Source organism: Lycium barbarum, chromosome 4 (assembly GCF_019175385.1).
Source record: "Lycium barbarum isolate Lr01 chromosome 4, ASM1917538v2, whole genome shotgun sequence".
In the NCBI taxonomy this organism is placed as follows: Eukaryota; Viridiplantae; Streptophyta; class Magnoliopsida; order Solanales; family Solanaceae; genus Lycium; species Lycium barbarum.
In genome coordinates, this window is record NC_083340.1 from 144,849,443 (window position 1) to 144,868,874 (window position 19,432).

At 34.1% G+C, this 19,432-nt stretch overlaps 1 protein-coding gene across 3 annotated transcripts; it reads left to right on the forward strand.

The window, feature by feature from the left end:
• Positions 1 to 4,863: 4,863 nt before the first annotated feature.
• LOC132636818 (probable RNA-dependent RNA polymerase 3) lies at positions 4,864 to 17,588 on the forward strand. Of its 3 annotated transcripts, none has more exons than XM_060353850.1 (19): positions 4,864 to 5,017; positions 8,081 to 8,297; positions 8,376 to 8,511; positions 8,825 to 8,899; positions 9,136 to 9,289; positions 9,839 to 10,040; positions 10,134 to 10,221; positions 10,391 to 10,531; positions 11,437 to 11,511; positions 11,627 to 11,698; positions 11,881 to 11,990; positions 12,706 to 12,854; positions 13,254 to 13,479; positions 13,697 to 13,922; positions 14,159 to 14,301; positions 14,649 to 14,820; positions 15,962 to 16,100; positions 16,186 to 16,349; positions 17,105 to 17,588. In XM_060353850.1, the coding sequence occupies exons 1-19, from the start codon at positions 4,960 to 4,962 to the stop codon at positions 17,372 to 17,374; spliced, it is 2,817 nt and encodes a 938-aa protein (XP_060209833.1). In that variant the 5' UTR covers positions 4,864 to 4,959; the 3' UTR covers positions 17,375 to 17,588. The 3 variants fall into 3 exon arrangements, with proteins under 3 accessions (XP_060209833.1, XP_060209831.1, XP_060209832.1); XM_060353848.1 differs by having other exon boundaries at positions 4,866 to 5,395; XM_060353849.1 differs by having other exon boundaries at positions 4,866 to 5,395; positions 11,890 to 11,990.
• Positions 17,589 to 19,432: the final 1,844 nt, after the last annotated feature.

Sequence of the window (19,432 nt, forward strand, 5' to 3'; positions counted from 1 at the left end):
ATTGTGAAGGCATTTCGAAGATGATGGAAGAATTTTTAAAAATCCATGTTGAGCAAAGTCAAGAGTTGAAGAAACTTGAAATTGCTATCCGTGACTTGAAAGCCGAATTGAATGCAAAAGTTGAGGTATGCAATACTCAACATCAAATAGTCATGGATAGTAGTTTTAAGTTGGTTTCCAATGAAAAAGTGGTCAAGATTGATTTTCAAGATCTAATGATGAATTGCCAACCGACCAACCCAAAAATAATGCAAGATGCCAAAGTTGAAGAAATGATACTAGAGTTGAATAAAAAGGTTCACACAATAATTTTTTATGACTCTAGTTCATTTGTGAGTGAGGATGTCAAAAATGGAGCGAATTTGAAAATGGAGCAACTTAGAGCGCATTCCAACCATTTTTCAACATTATGCTTAGTTAGTGAAATGGAAGTTGAACTAACCGAGCCTATGGAGAATTTTGGAGATGAAGAACAAAGTGTTTTCATTTTGAAGTTTGTAATTCCAAGAAGACAAAATGACATTTCTCACTTAAAAGCCAAGAAGTGCAAAATGCGACATTCGAGAGTTGGCCTCTTTGCTTTCCTATCACCGCCTCACGAGCATCACCGGAACTTTGATTCAAAGTTGGGGTGAAAATTCATATCCTCCAAGTGGAAGGAAAAATGGTAAAGGTAACCGTCGTGCCGCGACGTTAAATTTAGCGCTTGGTGGGAGGCAACCCATCGTTTTAAAATTTTTAAGTCGTTTTCAAAATTTTAAGTGTAGGTGCTCCTTTAAGGAAAAATGTGGAAACTCTTGTCTTGTTTGTTACTAATAGAGTTAGTCTTTTGCATGTGCAATGTTGAAATGCGAATACCCCTCCAAATTATTTGTGAAAGTTAAAAAGCAAGGTGCATATGAAAGAATGATCTTTGTGACAACTTTACCTACTAGTTGGGTTTACTTTGGATTATGAGATATTGTTCTATTTGTTCTTGCTAAGGAAGTGAAATTGAGCTATCTTGACTAGTTCATATGCCATGTGTGTGAGTGTTTGTTGAATAATTCTTGTGCTTATGTTTTTCATCTAGAACTTTCCCGGTTAGTCTTTAAATGCTAATTTTGATTATGTTGGTTGGAGAGATGACCTTGGGCTATCTTTGTGATTTTTGAAAAAGCCTCTTTAGCCTTTCTAGCCTACCATTGCATAAATATATCACTAGTGACCTCATTTGAGCCTATGACCTTTTCTTTGATTGCCACATTACAAGCCTTTACTTTTTTGATGAAAAGTCTCTCTCTCTTTTGAACCTTTTCCTCCTTGAACATGAAATTGTGAATTTGAGGCCAAAATCCTAAGTTGGGGGTGTTAGTGTCGCTTGAGAAGTGGTGAGGGTTGGTGTTGTGAAAAAGTCAAAAGAAATGAAGAAAATTTGAAAAATACAAATAGGTTGCAAAATTTTTGTGCAAAAAAAATATGTCTTTGTGAAAAAGGAATTGGAAAAGAACAAAAACATTAGAAATCAAGAAAATGGTTGCACAAAAAGAAGTTGGAATAATTGGGGAAACTAGTAGCAAAGGAAGAAGTGATGTTTTGAAATGAAGAGGAAAGTGGACAAAAGGTATTGTGCAGTGTTCAAGGAGGGCGTAGTCACTTGTATCTCAAATACTTATCCTACCCTTTCCTAAGCCTACATTACAAGCTTAAAAAGTCCCTATGTGATCTCCAACCAAATGTTCTTGAGTTAATGATGAATGAAAATAAGGGCAAGCTTATGGTGTGATATTTTTTAGCACTAGAATTTCTTTATTGAGTGTGAGTGACTTTGTGTATATTTCCCTTATGTTGTTGTTGTTGTTGTTGTTGTTGTTGTTGTGAATATAGTGATTTTGGGATTTTCTTTCTTGTGAGGGCATATGGATTGTGAAAGATTGGTGATGTTGAAAAATTCTAAGTTAAGTCAAATGAGCATATCTAGTAAGCTAGTGGTTCTGAGTCACTTATTGAGGCTTGAGTGTTGTTGCTTGATTGTTTTGAATCTCTATTGCATTCTTGAAATTGTATTTTGAAATGAGGGAGTTATTTGGTTAAAGGTCACAAGCTTGGAGCCTAATTGTTGGTACCAACCAAAGCCATGAGAGTTGTGCTTAATTGAAGAATGTGTTTTGAAATAATAGTAGTACAACCTAAGCTTGTATTGATGGATCCTCATTGAGATTTTGGTTCTGATTTGCTTGAGGACAAGCAAAGACGTTAAGTTGGGGGTGTTGATAAGTGGAGATTTTACCACTTATTACAACCTCTTTGCTTTGGTTTGTGTGTCCTTTATCTATGATATGAGGCTATTATTGGTGTGTATTGCTACTATTTCAGGTGCATTGAATCATGAAGAGAATTGGAATCAAACCAACTGAAAACTAGCAAAAATGAGTTAAGGACACAGGATAGCAAGGTGTGTGACTCGCAGGAGTGTCATGTGATTCGCACAGTTGACGCACGGCTTGTCAGCAAAGGAGAATAGGAACTTTAAAGGAAAAGCATCGTCCGTGAATCACGCGATTGACTTGCACGTCTTGCCCGTGAATCATGAACTTGTCACACGCTCTGCCAGAAGACTAAGAAGCTGAACGTGCAACGCGCGAGACATGTGTGAAGCGCGCGACTCGCACGCTGTGCCCGTGGCTCATCCCGCGAATCACAGAGGAGGCACGCAGGGGTATTTTTGTCCAGTTGTCTTGCACGTTTTTGGGATTTATAAAAACTCTTCAAGGGTTTTGTAATAGATTATCTTTGGCACAGAAACACAAGTTTTGGAGACTAGGGTTCCTACACCACACTTGGGGATTGAAGATTTGAAGTTTTGATAAGAATCTCTTAACCCTTGACTCATTTCTTCAATTCCTTGCTATGTATTGCATATCTAAGTGTGTAGTATTTCATTTATATACTTGAACCTTGTTTATGGATGTATACATTGTTAAAGTTTGGATTGAACCTCTTGTTTTGCTTATGTATTGAATGATTTTTATTTCTATTGAAGTGAGTCTTTATTGTTTTAATTGATCTTGTTCTTTAATGTTTCTTAAGGGATTAACTAACCCTAAGACCCGCCCATTTACTTTGATTGAGCTCGAAAGAGGAAATTTAGGTTGAGAAAGATTAATTAACAAGAATTTGGGTCATTAAACCCATCTAATAACTTGAGTTAGAGATAGAAAAGTTACTTGAGATTATATTGATTGTGCTTAATATCACACTCTAAGGCTTGAGAAAGCTTAGAGTGAAATTCATCTATTTGGTCGAGAGACTTTCGATGAGATTTTAGAGATCATTATCTAATTAGCATAAACTCACTCTTAGTTGTAAAATCATGAAATACATTGAATCGTTACTTGAGAGTAAATTCCCTTGTATCCATGCTTGTGGCCATTGATCATTTTACTTGCTTTCTAATTAGTTTTATCTTTTTTTAGTTGTTAAATCAAAAACCCAAATATTGAAGTGTTTGGCTTAGCGTAGAAAGTGATAATTCCTTACTTGTTTAAATTGCCTAGTATATTGTTCCTTGTGGGATCGACCCCGACTCATAGTTGGGTAAATTATATTGCATACGACCGTGTACACTTTCTCTTTGAGGAGTGAATTTGGACGTTATCATCGGCACCACATATAATAAGTTAAATGCCATGTGTCATCCATGCCACTCAATTCTAATGACTAGGCTTGCTTATGTGGGAATATGTATGAAATGAGGGGTATTTTTGAATACTTTGCTAACGATAGGGGTATATTTGGCTCCAACTTGTAATGGGAGGGGTAGATTTGGCCCCAACTTATAACGGAGGGTAAATGTAGCTAATTTATGAAAGTAGAGGGATGTTTTTGACCCTTTTGCCTAGATTGAAATGAAGGGAGTATTTGATACTAAATAAAAATATCATTCTAAAAATATTTGTTGCTATAATTTAGATAACATATTATGAAGGTAGGTTGGGTGTGGAGGTGGAGGGGATGAGCCGATGAGGGGTAGGGGGTGAGTTGGGTTCTAACCAACAACCAAACAAACCCTTTTGTGTTCTAATACACATCAATATACGATAAAATTGTTGTAATGTGTGATCATGTCTGTCCAACATTTTTACAATTTTAGTTGGTGCAGTTTTGGTAATTTATAGTTACATTCATCTTAATTACTATAGTACATGCTTTTCATATGGATATATCTATAATTAACTAATTCATGGTGTGGAGTAGAGTTAAGATCAAGAAAGTTTCTCCCATTGATTCATTTTTACTCATCACTTTTGCTATCAGAAATTGGTCCAAAATTTGCAACAGGTAAAAGTAGAGGTTCTTTTTCAAGTTTTGCACAACCTGAAAAAATAAAATAAATTACAACAGCTGAAAATAATTTGATTTTTTTTTCAAACTTTTTATAAACAGAGGCCATTATATTCCTTTTAGATTTGACATTGGATTACCAATATTAGGTTTATGACACTGCAAGTCTGCAACCTTCAAAAGTCCAGAAGAATTAGAACACGAGATCTTTCACTGTAACTTTGAATTGTCACACCTTGCTTGTAATCTTGTATGGTCACATCTTTTATTTTATTTTTAAAGACTGGGCTTTATCCTTTCTTTTTAATTTTTTTTCCCCTCAAAAGCTTCCGTTCTTAGATTCTCTTCAGATTTGTTTTAATCGATGTACACAAAAATGATACATAAGTAACAAAAAGGATAGAAAAAAAAAAAAACAAACACAAATTTTTTCTACTATTCAGAAAGTGAAGAACTTGGACGATCAAGGGCATCACAGTCATTTCACAAAAGATTCTGCTTTGCTCACTTGTGCTTGTATAAAAACATTCCCCACTCTACACCTCACCTTAAAAATTCAAACCAAACTTCCATAAATCCTCAAAATCTCACTGAAAAGAATCTCAATTTCTCTATCAAACAAAAGACAAGTTAAAAATGGGAGATTTTTACTGTCACAACAACGAAGTAGAAGCACAAGAAGAAGAAGAAGAAGGTATTACACTTCCATTCAAAGTAGAACTAATGTTACACCAAATCTGTAAAAAACAAAGACAAAATCCACCTGATAACAAAGTACGAAAACTCCTTTCCACCATAGGAGAAGAAGCTTCACTTGATATTTTGAGACAAATATCAGATTGTCAGATTAAAAAAACACTAAGTGCATTTATTGTTTTTATGGTAAAAAAATACTATCCATCTCAAACTCAACAACACAATTATGATCAACAACAAGTCAGTTCTGCTGAGAGTTTTTATCATTCGCCTCAGATACAAAGAATGTCTATTTCTTCTCCAAATTCTTCTTGTTCTTCAGTTCATTTTTCTCCTAGAAATGTGCCACTTTTTCCGGGCACTGGTCTTAATAATGGTAAGTTAAAAGTTTCCCATTTTTTCAAATGTGTTTTTTTTTTCCTTACGTGCACAGTGTATTTAAATTAATTCGTTACATATGATTGTTGCATCATGCATCTATGGTTTTTATTTTTAGTTTTATACCGGTATAATTAGAATTTCGAGAGTTAACCAAGTTTTCTTTATTTTCCTTTTAAATATTTTAAGTAGTTAATTATTGTGATTTATTGTAGTTTTTAAATACATAAATTTTATTTCAAAAAATTTAAAGTTTTTAGTCCGGATTGTCAAAGTTTAAAAGTTTGAACCTGGAGACTGATTCTTTATAAATTTAAGAGCCTTTTTGGATTAGCGGAAAAAATGTGACTTTTAAACATAATTGCTTAAAGCATTTTTTAATGCTGAAAGTTATTTTATAAATAAATAATTATGTGTTTGGATAAAAGTGCTATTTTTTAAAAGTAAGAGTAGTTTTAAAATTAATAAAAAATATGAGGGTTAAAAGGTTAAAGTTATTAGTTAAATCAAAATGTCATTTAAGCAAAAGAAAAAGAAAAAAAAAAGTTAGGGTTGAATAATTTTTTGGTTTTGGTTAATTTTAAGTACATTTTAATTTAATTTAAGGTGTTTTTTGTTTTACCAAACATTCAAATAAATTAAAAATAACTTATATAAGCTGATTTGATCAACTTATAAGCAAATCCAAAAGGGCTCTAAGTTCATATGACTATTGCATGTATGTTTTTTCTAGCCTTTTTTTTTTGGCAAGGAGGATCAATAATGTTCTCATTGAACTTCTATGTTGTTTGATCAATGCACTGATAGCATAAAGTAATTTTTGCACTGTTTGTGGCTTTGTGCTTTTTATCGAGTAGCGGGTAATTATCTTATTTTTTTAAGTTATTAGTCTCATTTTTTAATAAACCTATAGTCATCTTTTAGTTGAGGCAAAACTTCAGAAATTATTTTTGGCCAAAAAAATTTTCCACCTTTTTTTCCCTTCGAAACGGGTAAATAATGTGAAAATATCATGTTAGAAGTTAATTTTTTTGTTTTATAAGAGGAGTAATTTTTATGCGGTTATGTTTGGAGTCTAGATTGTGAGTATTTATTTTTAGATTGGCCTATACGTTACTCTCTAGTGGAGTTTTTAAAATATTTTCACACTTAAAACTAAGGATTCCATTAACCAAAGGAAGAAAAAAAAGTTTGCTTATTATTTCGTAGTTACTAAATTTTCATTTTTTTTTTTTGGTTATCTTTTTTTGTGCACAAACATTATTGAAAACATTGAGGGCGTGAAAAACTAAAATGCGCATGTAATTTCTTTTTTGATAAAGAATTAAAATAAAAAGAAGATTATTTTGTTACACATAATAGAAAATTTAAAGTGACAAATTCGTAGAAACATACGTGTCCATCCCCATATAAGTGTTCACAAAAAGTCCTAGGTGCACCTTTGCTTTTCCTCACAATTCAAAAATTGGCTCATACATGAAAGTTTGGAGTAATTTGTTCTATGTTTGCCTTTATATAGATGTGTAAATAATATTAACTTCATAAAAATGAGGTCTGGAAAGGTGCCATTTCTAGACAAAAAATAAGTAATTTGAGATAATAGCATCTTCTTTTTCCTTTCCCGTTGAATTTTAAAAATTATTCTTCAGGTACCATCCCTTATTCAGTAGTAATATATTGCCCGCTTACTTTGATTGTCATTATTGAGTCTTTTGAATTGGTTTGGCCATTAATCAATGCATGTTTTGAAGTATAATCTAGTCATAAAAAGCAAGGGAATTAACAGATTCTATACTAAAGGTGTACTTGAAATTTTTTAGTTAAGTAGAACTTTTTCAAACAATTAGTTGGTTAAATAAGAGGGACTACAAATAAGCTAATAAACATAGTATGTGAATTTCATCTTTGCTGCTTTAGAAACATTTGGATTGTGAACATGTGCAAATATGAATTATTCATCACCAAGGTGGTAAGTTTTTCCATTTAAAGATAATAAAAAAGGGGCTAGGTGGGCCTTTAGAACTCATCAAGTTGTTACTTTCTCTCTAAAGACTTCCCATTTCTTTGTTTCTAGCTCACCATTTAGTTTTAGTTTCTCAAGTTTGAACTGAAATTTTTTCCCTACCAGTACATAGCATCTATCTTTTAGTAGCATGTGCTTCTTGGATGCTTACTCCACTTTTCAAGCTCTAAAATCCTCCATGTAGCACACTTTTCTGGACATTAGATTAGGCTTAATGAAGAACTTGTTCAAATTTTTTATTTGTTGCGATCTCTTCTTCTTTTTTGCATAGTTACAACTCTAGCGGATCGTTTGGTAGGGTGTATAAGAATAGTACTAAATAGGATGTATTAGTAATGCTGGGATTAATCATGTTGACTTTATTTTTTATCGACTGTTTGGTTTGTTGTATTAAATGAATACGGTGTACTAGAATAGGAATAGTACTGGTATTAGTTACACATGGTTTACTATGTATAAGAATAGTACTGAATATGTTGTATAACTAATACATGTATTAGTTATGCATAGGTTGAGAGCACTAACAAACAAATGATTAAACTAAAGCTAATACATGTATTATTTTCTCTAATACCTTCTCCCAAACGATTCCGACATGTACACATACTCAGACCTTTCAAGAACTCTAGTTTTCCATTGACTGTCTTCCATCGCCTGCAGACATTTTAGGTGATGCATTTGATTCTCCTACATCAGCTTCACGAATACCATCACCTCCAATGAGTCCAGCAACAACTAGCTTTCAAAGATATCAGTACGATCCTAGGCCATCTGAATTTAGAGAGAGGGCCAACACACGAGGAATAAGTGAACAGTTGCTGGCACTTAGTAAGCTTGAATTCAGGAAATTCTTTTTGATCCTAAACTACATTGGGAGGTAAAAGTTAGCATTTATCAAATATTTATTTTGACTTCTATATTGCCAAAAATTTGTACTTGCTTGATTCCATTGCAGGAGGAAGTTGGAGGATGTTATTATGCTCCATGATGTTGATGACATTTTGCATCTGATATATCACCCTATGTCTCATTTTGAGTCATATATCTGGAATAAATATGGTCATCTTTGTGAAGATAATAAACGAGTGCAGGTGATTTTGCTATTCAATTACCACTCTTGTATAATTTATTTTTATCCGTTAGTTCGGTGTTAAAGTCTTAGTTCCAACCACTGATGTTGTTCTTCCAGAGTTAAAGACTTCTACATTTTGCTTTTATATTTCTGTCGTTCCCCCTTTTTTTTTTTTTTTTTTTTTTTTTTTTTTTGCTTTTGCTTTTGCTGTGTTTTTATCGTTAGTGTCCACTGATGAGCGACTAGTAGTACCTTGGTCTGGGTACTCACATTATAGTCACTAAACTATTGAATTACTAATCAAATAATTGCCTTATATGTGTGTCTTCCAGTATCTTGATTGGGATTCAGGAAAGACTCATCTCTACCATTGCCATGTTCATTCGGATGGAAGCTACACTTTTAAGGTCTGTTCTTCTTCTGGTTCAAAACTTGGTATTATCAAAAATGTCCAAGATAACTCCTTTAGCCTTTGAAGTGTTTGTGAATATATGCATTGACCAATGTAAGTATCCAGAGTTACTCCTGTGATTGAACTGGCCAAACAAGATTTAGGGCGGCAATCATTCACTTTGGACGGTGCATCATATCGCCTAAGCATTAATATCCATTTCTTAACTTGTTTTCTTTCTCTCCTCCTCAGGGTCCGTACCTGAAAGCAGAAAGAACCCATCTGCAACAGTCATTAGGAGATGAGAATGTATTGGTTGTCAAGTTTGAGGAAAACGCCCCAGGGTGTCCAGAAGAGATTGTTCAGAATGGAATTCTTGTTGGTTTGAGGCGCTATCGCTTTTTTGGTAATTACCTTTACTATGTGCCAAGAAAGTATTTCAAACTTCCATTCTCGTCTTTGAAATATAGAAGAAATATTCACCCTTATTATCTGTAGTTTTAGATAGTTTCGCCAATGGACGGTGCATTTTATGAATTTTATTTCAGTATGCATGTGACGACATTATTCTATTTTTGTGCTGCTGCTTTAGTGGTTCCTCAAGTCCATTTAATGTTGTGCTTGATTGATATTTCTTTTAACTCAAGTAATGCTTTCTTCTTAGCTGGCTATTGACTCTCAAAGGCTGTTGCATATTATCCTGTTAACAGTATCTAGTTCATTTGTTTCAAATATGCCTAGCTTTGGCAGCTTCCTTCTAATTTGGGTAAACTTGGTAGTTGGAGAAATCATAGCTATGTGACTTTTAAAGTATTGAATAGAAAAACCTAAAGTCCTTAATCACCTAAGTACCTGGCCTTTCATTTTATGCAGAAGGCTCATTAGCCTGAACGTTTCTGTTTTTAAGTGTTTATGATGCCAATGAGGCTTTGTTTTCATTGTGGTACTTGATCAGTTTACAAGAATGAGGGGAAGAAGAAAAGTTCAAAGGACAAAGAGGAAAAGATTGATTCTGTCAAATGCTACTTTGTTCGGATGGAATCTCTTAATCCTTGTGAAGAAGAAACTTACATTTTGCACGACAAGACAGTCCATGAAGCAAGGTGCCATTTCATGCATGTACACACGGTCTCTAGCATGGCTAAATACATGGCCAGGTTTGCTATTTTCCCAACCCTTTTAACTTTTTAATAATTATTGAATACTTGCTTTCTTTCTTTCTGAACTGCATAGTTACTCTGATAATGCAGGTTCTCTCTAATTTTATCCACGACAGTAAAGCTTCAAGTTGATCTGAATTCAGTGAATATTGTAGAAATCGAAGATATATATTGTCATGTATGTTACTTATCAAACATATAATATGCGTGTATCTATAATCATTGCTGTTTCTTTTTCTTTGTGCTCTTCGATATGCCATCTCCTGATAGTTATTCTTTTTCTATGGTCTCAAGATAATAAACTCTTGTCGTCATTTAATCACCTCTTTTGGACAAAAAAATTGTAGGATGAGAATGGATGTATTCTCTATGATGAAGATAAGAAACCCCTTGTACACACAGATGGGACTGGATATATTTCAGAAGACTTGGCAAGAAAGTGCCCTCAAGATTTTTTTAAAGTGAAGCATAAGTATGCCAACTTAGAGGTAATCTCATTAGACGTAGTTCACTAAGCATTTTCTTGAGGTTGATTTTGCCTTTTTTTTTTTTTTAAAAGCCAGTAAACGTAAACAATGAAGTAAGTGCTCTCCTTTCAAGTCTAGAGGTCCAAGAAGCACATAATTTGGCTTAATTTCAAAATGTGTTGTCTGTTTGTATGTACTTCCAGTGCCCCTTCATCTGAGGAATAAAGATGCAATCCATCTAATTTATCTCATTAACCGAGCACATGCAAGTTGATCCCGCACTAGTAGTATAGCAGTTCATAATCCACTCCCTGTCCCCAACAAGAATTTGCAGAACATTGATAACATCATAAATGGTGCAGTTTACAATTCCTTGAAGGTCTTAAAGGAAAAAAAAATGCTTAAACGAGGGGATCATTAATCTCAAAAGAACCAAACAAATGATTTCTTCTTGAAGGTCTTAGAGAAAGAAAAATGCTTAAGCGAGGAACAATAATCCTAAAAAATTATCAAACAAATGATTTCTTGTTGAACTTACCATATCAGCATATCTTTGCTTTTTCCAGCACTCAGTCACATAGCTATTGGAAATACCTATAAATTTAGAGTGTGCTCATCTGCGAAGTTTTTCGAACAATTTAATTTTATAAACAATTGAGGACTGTAGCTAGCTTCCCGAGCAGGCAAACAGATGAAATATAGTAGCAGAAATTTGGAAAAATGTGTTGGTAGTTCATATTTTTTATCTTCTTTTTTCTAAATTCATTTGATTCCTTTATTTTCTTTAGTTGTAGGCAGTGCACAAGAAATTGTCTCTTGCATGCTAGTACTGATTTAAACTATCTGACAGATCCATTGTTCAGTTCTCAGTTTCCATTCGTCTCTCTTGAAGAACTTTCCGTTAAATTTTGAACTAACCATTTCAGAAATATCCCAATGGTGTCGAACTTGGGGGGAATCCATTTGAGTTGGGAGAGGTGGAGTTTCAGAATGGGGAACCGGTAAATGTTTTTGATGTTTACTGATTGATTCGGTATCCAAATTGCTGGATTTTGTTTTCACTAAACATGGTCAGCTTGATTCTTAGCTGTTTAGTTTTCATGCTTCTCTTTCTAGCCTCTGTTGATGCAGTGCCGTATATTCTACAATGGTCTTGCTGTAAAGGGAACCCTTCTAGTCAATAGAAAGGTACTTTCTTCCTTTAAGCACTGTCAATCCAAACCATAGTCTGTTCCATCTTAATGGCCAAATATCTTAAACTTATCTGTGATGGCATTATCAAAGCAGCTTTTTACCCTGTTATTTACTTAGTTTGTCTGATCTCCAAATCAACTTCCTGAAGTATACAATGCTCTGTTCTTAAATATTAGTTGCCACAGCGTACAATTCAGATTAGGAGGGACTCAATGATCAAGGTCAAGGCAGATCCAAATCTGTCAAGAGTTCCAACGTTTAACTCATTGGAAATAAATACACCCAGGTATTCGGACTTTTTAGTTAATTCAATGTAGGAATCTTCTTTTAACCATGAAAGTTGGAATTCTACTTTTATCACCCTTTCACTTTATTTTAGAAATATCGTACTCAATTTGAACACTTAGAGCTGCAGGTACATGTGCATATATATGAGGAAAAATTGGTAGCAAGCATTTCCATAATTAGTTAATAATAGTAAGTAAGACCATAGAATTTGGATGCTAACAGTAATTAGAGTTCATAGATGCTAAGTAAAATTGGAAACAAATTAAAATCATACCAGAGGTAGGAGAAACCACAAGATTAAGGTCGAAAATCGAGTATCCATTTTTTATTGCGTAGGGGAAATTGGCTAATCTGATCATATCCGTGGCTGTAGGATCGGATCCTAAATGAGGGATGTGAATTGTTTTGTGAGATTTTTACAGTATTAAAAAAAGCAAAAAGGTCTCCTAATAAAATAGAAAAAGAAAAACAAGGTTTACAGCAAGGTTTACCAGTAGGATTCCTTGATGGAGACTGAAGGACCAACTTGCCTATTATGACTGGCTCTAAAAAATCGACGCGTCCCCCTTCCAATGATTAGTTTTTAAAAGGAATTCTTGTATGCTATCTCTGTATTACAGAATTTTCTGTTAAAATTTCTTCAGCTACAGACATCGCAGGTAGATATGTCTGCGTGGGCTTACCTGAAACTGACACCTTTTATGTTCTTTCAGTGTTAAACCTAGGAATAGTTATCTATCAAGAACTCTTATTGCTCTATTGACTTATGGAGGTGTTCCCATGGAGTATTTCTTTGATATACTTAAGAATACTTTGGAGGAGACACAAAGGTTATACTCAGATGAGGTGACAGCACTAAAAGGTAACTCTAGTTTTACAAAACGAATATAATAAAACTAAAGTTTCTCTGCAACTGTTTATGGTTTATAATCTAGCATATGCCAGGAGAAGTGTTGACCTTCAGATACAGTTACATGACAACTTTAAACTTATGTGCAATTTGGCTTAAATTTCAGTATGTGAACATTTTTGTGTAATCTTTTGAAAGCATTACATGTTTATTTGAACAATGAACATGCTGGTGTCAATACCGATTTTAAATCAACATCCTGTAGCCGTCTTTGTGGATATGGTAGAGAAGTTTTAATCAAACCATTCCTTTACCTGCACTGATCTTAGTAGCATGACTCGGTTTTAAGTCTCTGTATTGCTTTATCTAATCAGACCTTTACTCTTACTTTTATTGGTTGTCTCCATGCAGTTACAGTGAACCATAGAGATCGTGATGATGCCTCTATTGCCACAAGTATGATAATGGCTGGAGTACCTCTCACTGAACCATATCTTTGGTGTTGTTTATCTTCCCTGGCAAAGGAAGAAAGAAATGGGCTGAAAGCAGGAAGACTTCCTATCTCTGATACTTTCTATCTAATTGGCACAGCTGATCCCACTGATACTTTAAATCCTCGTGAAGTCTGTGTTATTCTGTAAGTATACTGTTTATATATATATATATCTTATGTGATCCTTGTCGTCCAAACCGTAGGAAGGATTATATGCTGATGATTCACTAAAAAAACTTTTTTTGTTTGTTTTGACGCTGTCAATTTCGATGAACATTTGCAACATTAGTCTAATGACAAGGTTGCTGAGCCTGTATTTTTAACTGGAAACTTACCAAGTAAGCTACGCCATTTTATGCAGTGAACATGGGCAAATATTTGGAGAGGTACTAGTATACAGGAATCCTGGGCTTCATTTTGGTGATATCCACAGACTACGTGCTGTCCCTGTGAAGAACCTCGGAGACATAGTTGGAAATGCTAAATATGGAATATTTTTCTCGACAAAAGGTCCAAGATCCGCGGCCACTGAAATTGCTAATGGCGATTTTGATGGAGATACATATTGGGTCTCTCAAAACCCCCAGGTCAACTTTATCTCCACTACCAGCTCATTGTTCTAATCTCTCTGCTTAATGATTTAATTGAACTGCTTCAGATTGGTCCTTCATTTGCACTTTACATGTCCAATTAGAATTGATAATTGAAAATCGATAAATGAAAATAGAAAAGAACGTATTGTGATGTCATTTCATTTGTTGAATAAATGAAAATAGTCAATGAGTTCCGTCCAATTTGAGCATGTTATGTTGTATGTCTTCAGCTGTTAAAATATTACACTGCGAGTACACCGTGGAGCCGAATCTATTCAACGCCGAAGACATCGCATAGGGAGCCCAACAACTTCTCTGCAGAGGAAAGGGAGCACGAGCTCTTTCGGACATTTCTAAAAACTAGGATGCCAAAGTATGTATTATAATATACTAATCGAAGTATGTATTATAGTACTTTCTCAGTCTAGAATGCCCTTTTTTGACTTGCAAAATAAGAATATGTTTCTTTGATATTGTCAAAACATATGTCTCCTCGGCTCCATGAAGAGTGCGACATACAATTCTAGTATGTCTGAATGGTAAAAGTTGCTCATTCTCGGGAAGTCCCCGAGATAATCAGCAGCAGATGACAATGAAAAATCTTTTCTGAAAGATCGTGGTTGATAAGTTATTTTCATTTTGACCTAGTTAAACTTTCTGTGTACTAAATTAAATGCTCATGTTTCGCTTTTATTCACGAGAGTTAGTTTACTCTTTCAGCTATAGCATGGCTGACGCTTCTGCTAACTGGTATGCGCTCATGGATAGACTTCTGATATTGGGGAAAAATAACACCACCGAGAATGAAGAGACGAGGTCTGTGACAGAAAAGTTGTCCGAGTTGATTGATTTGTACTATGACGCTATAGATGCCCCAAAAAGTGGGAATAAGGTTACTTGCTCTAACCTGATCTCTGTTTGATAGCCCTTATTAACAATTCTATACTCAATCATTGTGTTCTTTATGTGAGTGTTTTCTACTTATCTGTTCCCTATCTTTTAATACCAGTTTGATGTCTCTCTTACCTGATAACCTCAGATTCACTATCATGTTTTGAAGAAAAATATGCATATCTAGTCCGTTAGTGATTTTTCACAATATACCTAGCTTCCGAAGCTAGATTAGATATTTGTGGTGTGTTTGGTATGAAGGAAAATGTATTCCTAGAAAATAAGTGGACGTTTTACTTGAACAAAAAAAAAATATATTTTCCCAAAACATTTGTATATAGAGCCCGTTTGGATTGGCTTATAAGTTGCCTATAAGCTGTTTTCAGCTTTTTTGAGTGTTTGGCTGACCAGCTTAAAGCCATTTTGTGCATAAAATAAGCCCAAAAAAATAATTGGGCCCTTTTGGCTTAGCTTATCTAAAGCAGCTTATAAGCCAAAAAAAATAAATTAGCTTACTCCAACTTTTTTTTTTTTGGCTTATGAGCGTGTTTGGATGGGCTTAAAAAAAGCAGCTTATAAGTTGGAAACAACTTATAAGCCAAAAAAAAATAAGTTGGTGTAGTTCAACTTATTTTTTTTTGGCTTATAAGCTGTTTAACCAACTTATTGTTTTTTGGCTTATAAGCTGTTTCCAGCTTATAAGCTGCTTTAGATAAGTTAAACCAAACAAACCCAATTAATTTTTTGGGCTTATTTTAAGCACAAAATGGCTTTAAGCTGGCCAACCATACACTCAAAAAAGCTGAAAACAGCTTATAGGCAACTTATAAGTCAATCCAACCGGGCTCAGCTGTTTCCAGCTTATAAGCTGCTTATTTTAAGCCCATCCAAACAGGCTCATAATCTAGTTCTAGGCAAACACTATGAGGAATGGTGGGGATGGAGGCCTATGGGAGGAGGGGGTAGGATGTAATGAAAGTGTGGGGAGGAGACAATCAATGCATAATGCCACAATGGAACATGTTTTCCTAGAGAAAATGTTCCATACCAAACACACCCTTGAAAGATAAACGTTTTGTTAATGTTTTTAATCTTGTTGACTTATCAAATTCTTGACTTACCACTCTTGTTTCAATCCACAGGTCTCCGTACCAAAGAGGTTGAAGGTAGACAAGTTTCCACATTTCTTGCAAAAGAAAGAAAGCTATCACTCTACCTCAGTCTTAGGAGAAATTTATGACCGGGTTGATAAATTTAAAGCTGAAGAACCAACGGCTGTAGGCAAGTGTTTGATCCATATACCGATTGAATATTGCAATTGCTGACTGGTTATGGGTTTGATATATCTTGCTTTTTGTATGTCCAGAAATTAAAAAACTTTCGGTTTTTGAGGTCGAAATCCCCAAGACATACTGGAGGTTATGGAAAGAAAGGTACAGCAGTTACAGACGTGAGATGACGGAAGCGCTGAACACCGGCAGTGAATCAAAAAATGACTTAGCTGACCAGGTTATCAAAAAGTACAAACAGGTAAAACCACCTTCTATCAATCTTTGAGAAATTACCTTTGTTGAGTCCCACATCGGCTCACCTCATGAGCTAGCTTTTGGGTTGACTTAGGCCCAAGGTCCATCACACGGTATCAAAGCTAGACCCATCTCAATAATTATTCACCCGATGTTGGGCCCACATCATATATTGTCCACACTCCAGATATTCAATCCTGGACATGTTGGGGGTGTTGAGTCCCACATCGGCTCACTGAGGGATGAGAGGTCTCTTTATATGGTCTTGGGTAATCCTCCCCTCATGAGCTAGTTTTTGGGATTGAGTTAGGCGCAAGGTCCATAACAAACTCAACAATCAAGGGAAAAAGTTGAAAAATACCCTCTACTATATGAAATATCTTAATGTTACCTTGTGTTATACTTTGGGATCGTAATTGCCCTTGGGCTCCAACGGAGCTTTAGCACGGATCCTAACTAAATTATAATGGAGGGTAACTCAGTTCATGTTCCGATAAAGGCAAGACCCCGAAGTACAGAGGGTTAAACTAGATATTCTGTATAGTAGGTTAATATTTGGACATTTTCCCTTGTAAGAAGTCATTATGAGTACCACCAAGGCTTACAATCTATTGGTATCGATGGGAGTTTTCAAGACAATAACTATGAATTCAATTCTCACTGTCCCCATTCCTCCTTCCTCTCTCGTGATTCCCAATGTAACAGATTTTTTCACCATGAGTGTTCATTTATACCTTGTTTTTGTAAATTCTTGTGCAGCTGCTATATGAAGCGCCGGATATGGAGGAGAGCGTAAGGAGTAAATTGGACATATTTAACGATGCGCTTGCTATTTATCGCGTGACTTATGATTATGCAAAAGCTAAAGGCGACGTCAAAAAATGTGGTTTTGCATGGAAAGTTGCAGGTTCAGCCCTTTGTAGGCTTCATGCTGAGCTCCATGCTAAAGAACATAACCAAAACGTCATGGCCGTTTCACCTTCTATATTGCACAAATTATTGAACTTGAGGAACAAAGAAGTCTCTTAGCATGTAAATATATGTGTTGATGATTTAGTGTATATATTGCTATTTAGTGTATAACCCACTTGTGAGATCGCACGCACTATGTTTTGTTGTATATTGCTATTAGTGGGTACCTATTTTAGTGTATATATTGCTTTTGTTGTGTTTGTATATTTTCCTCCCGAATCTTTACGTTAGCCGACTTTTAATAAAAACAAAATACGGACATTTTGGTAAATGTATGCAATGTTGGAACAAATCTTTAAGATGAAAATCGTCATATTTTCAGGATCTTGAAAGCCAAATTATATCACAAGATAATAACTAGATGTGGAAACGTATGCTTGAATTCATGAGAGAATGAAATTCTGGATCTTGCGATTATTATTCTTCCAAACCAAGAAAGAGCAATATAAGAAAAGAAACCCTACGTCATCAAAACCCTCTTTATATAGCATACAGTTACGTATTGTAAATTTAATTTGTTAAACATCAAATTAGAATTTACAACATGTATCTACATATAAAAGCTCATATTTTTATGAGGTATCTTAGGGCCATTCAATTTTAAACCTTAGTATACCTTTTTAATGACAGCATAGATACACACAATATGTGCAAGTCCATAATTTCTCACAACCTCCACTTGGATTATGCATTATATATAACCTTATAATTGTAGATTATATTATGAGTTCAAAATATTGAATTTCTTTTATAATCATGCAATAAATAAAACATGACATATTTTTAGCACTATATATATATGGTGGCCAAAGAAAAAACAACCACCAAGTTTTCAAAATCTGCTTATTCTAACAAATGTTTTTATGAGACGCGCTTTATGAAAAAAATACCTTTGAAGAATAGCAGTTTGTGTTTGACGATCAATCTCAAAAGCCCTTTTATCAATATTAGAGTAGTAAAGATTCCGTAAGTGTTTTTGGGCAAAGCTACTCCTTTTAGATTCTAAAAATAGTGTTTGCTACTATACTTAAAAGTAATTTTTTTAGCTTGGTCAAATACCTCAATTCTCTAAAATAAGTCTTTTTTTGAAAAAAACCAAATAGGCTATCCTATTAACACTTTGTTTGGATGATTGTTACATATGTTCATAATGTATCATATTATATCGTATTGTGTTGTATTGTACTGTATTGTTTTGATGAATACAATGTTTGGATTGCTTGTATCGTTTCCCGTTGACTGTCGCTACATAATGTTAGACATCAATAATTTGAAGGATAACCTATAAGAAAAGTAGGGCACGGTGTAGAGCTTATCACCTAAGGTATGATAACTGATAAAATATGATTAGTAGATAATAAGTAAAGACAAAATGAGAAAAAATAAATAAGGCAAAGAAGCGATTACACCAAATCGGTTGTTACGTAAATGAGACTTTTCGTCGTTACGTTACGATGAATTTAACGATACGATACAGTAAAATTTAAGAAACAAATGTATTTAACAATACGATACAAAAAATTTAAATAACAATCAAATAAATATTATATTTAAACTAACACCACAATATAATAAACAATCCGAATAAGCGGCAAGTTCAGTATCAAAACTAATCAAAACAGAACTCCCTCCCTTTGGCCTAATAAGAAGACGAATCCGGAAGTATCTAGAGAGAAATTACCGGAATATTTTGGTTTATGGAAGAGAGGAAAGAGACCAAATTAATAATATTTGGGATATACTTTTTAATAACTTCTTAACAGTGTCAAAATTTCTAAACAATTTGCTAACATAATCTAAAATACCACCAAACAATTTCCATAATCGATTATGCTAGTATAAAATTAAGGAGATTTTTGTTACACTTATCGTAATTAAATTTTTCTTGATCATGCATAACAACATAATCAAATTACATATATCAAGTATGGATGTGTAGTATGAAAATTACATGCAATGTGATCTAGACAAGTTAGAATGAAAAATAAATTGAATAGAGTAGTTTATTTCTGCAAAAAATAACCTCAAATTTATCCTTTTAACGAAAGCTGAAGTGTTTATATATATATATATATATATATATATATATATATATATATATATATATATATATAT

Coding starts and splice junctions, on each gene's coding strand:
- LOC132636818 (XM_060353848.1), top strand. CDS start 4,960: ATGGGAGATTTTTACTGTCACAACAACGAAGTAGAAGCACAAGAAGAA. Junction 13,923..14,158: donor GGGTCTCTCAAAACCCCCAG/GTCAACTTTATC, acceptor GTATGTCTTCAG/CTGTTAAAATATTACACTGC. Junction 16,101..16,185: donor TGAAGAACCAACGGCTGTAG/GCAAGTGTTTGA, acceptor TTGTATGTCCAG/AAATTAAAAAACTTTCGGTT.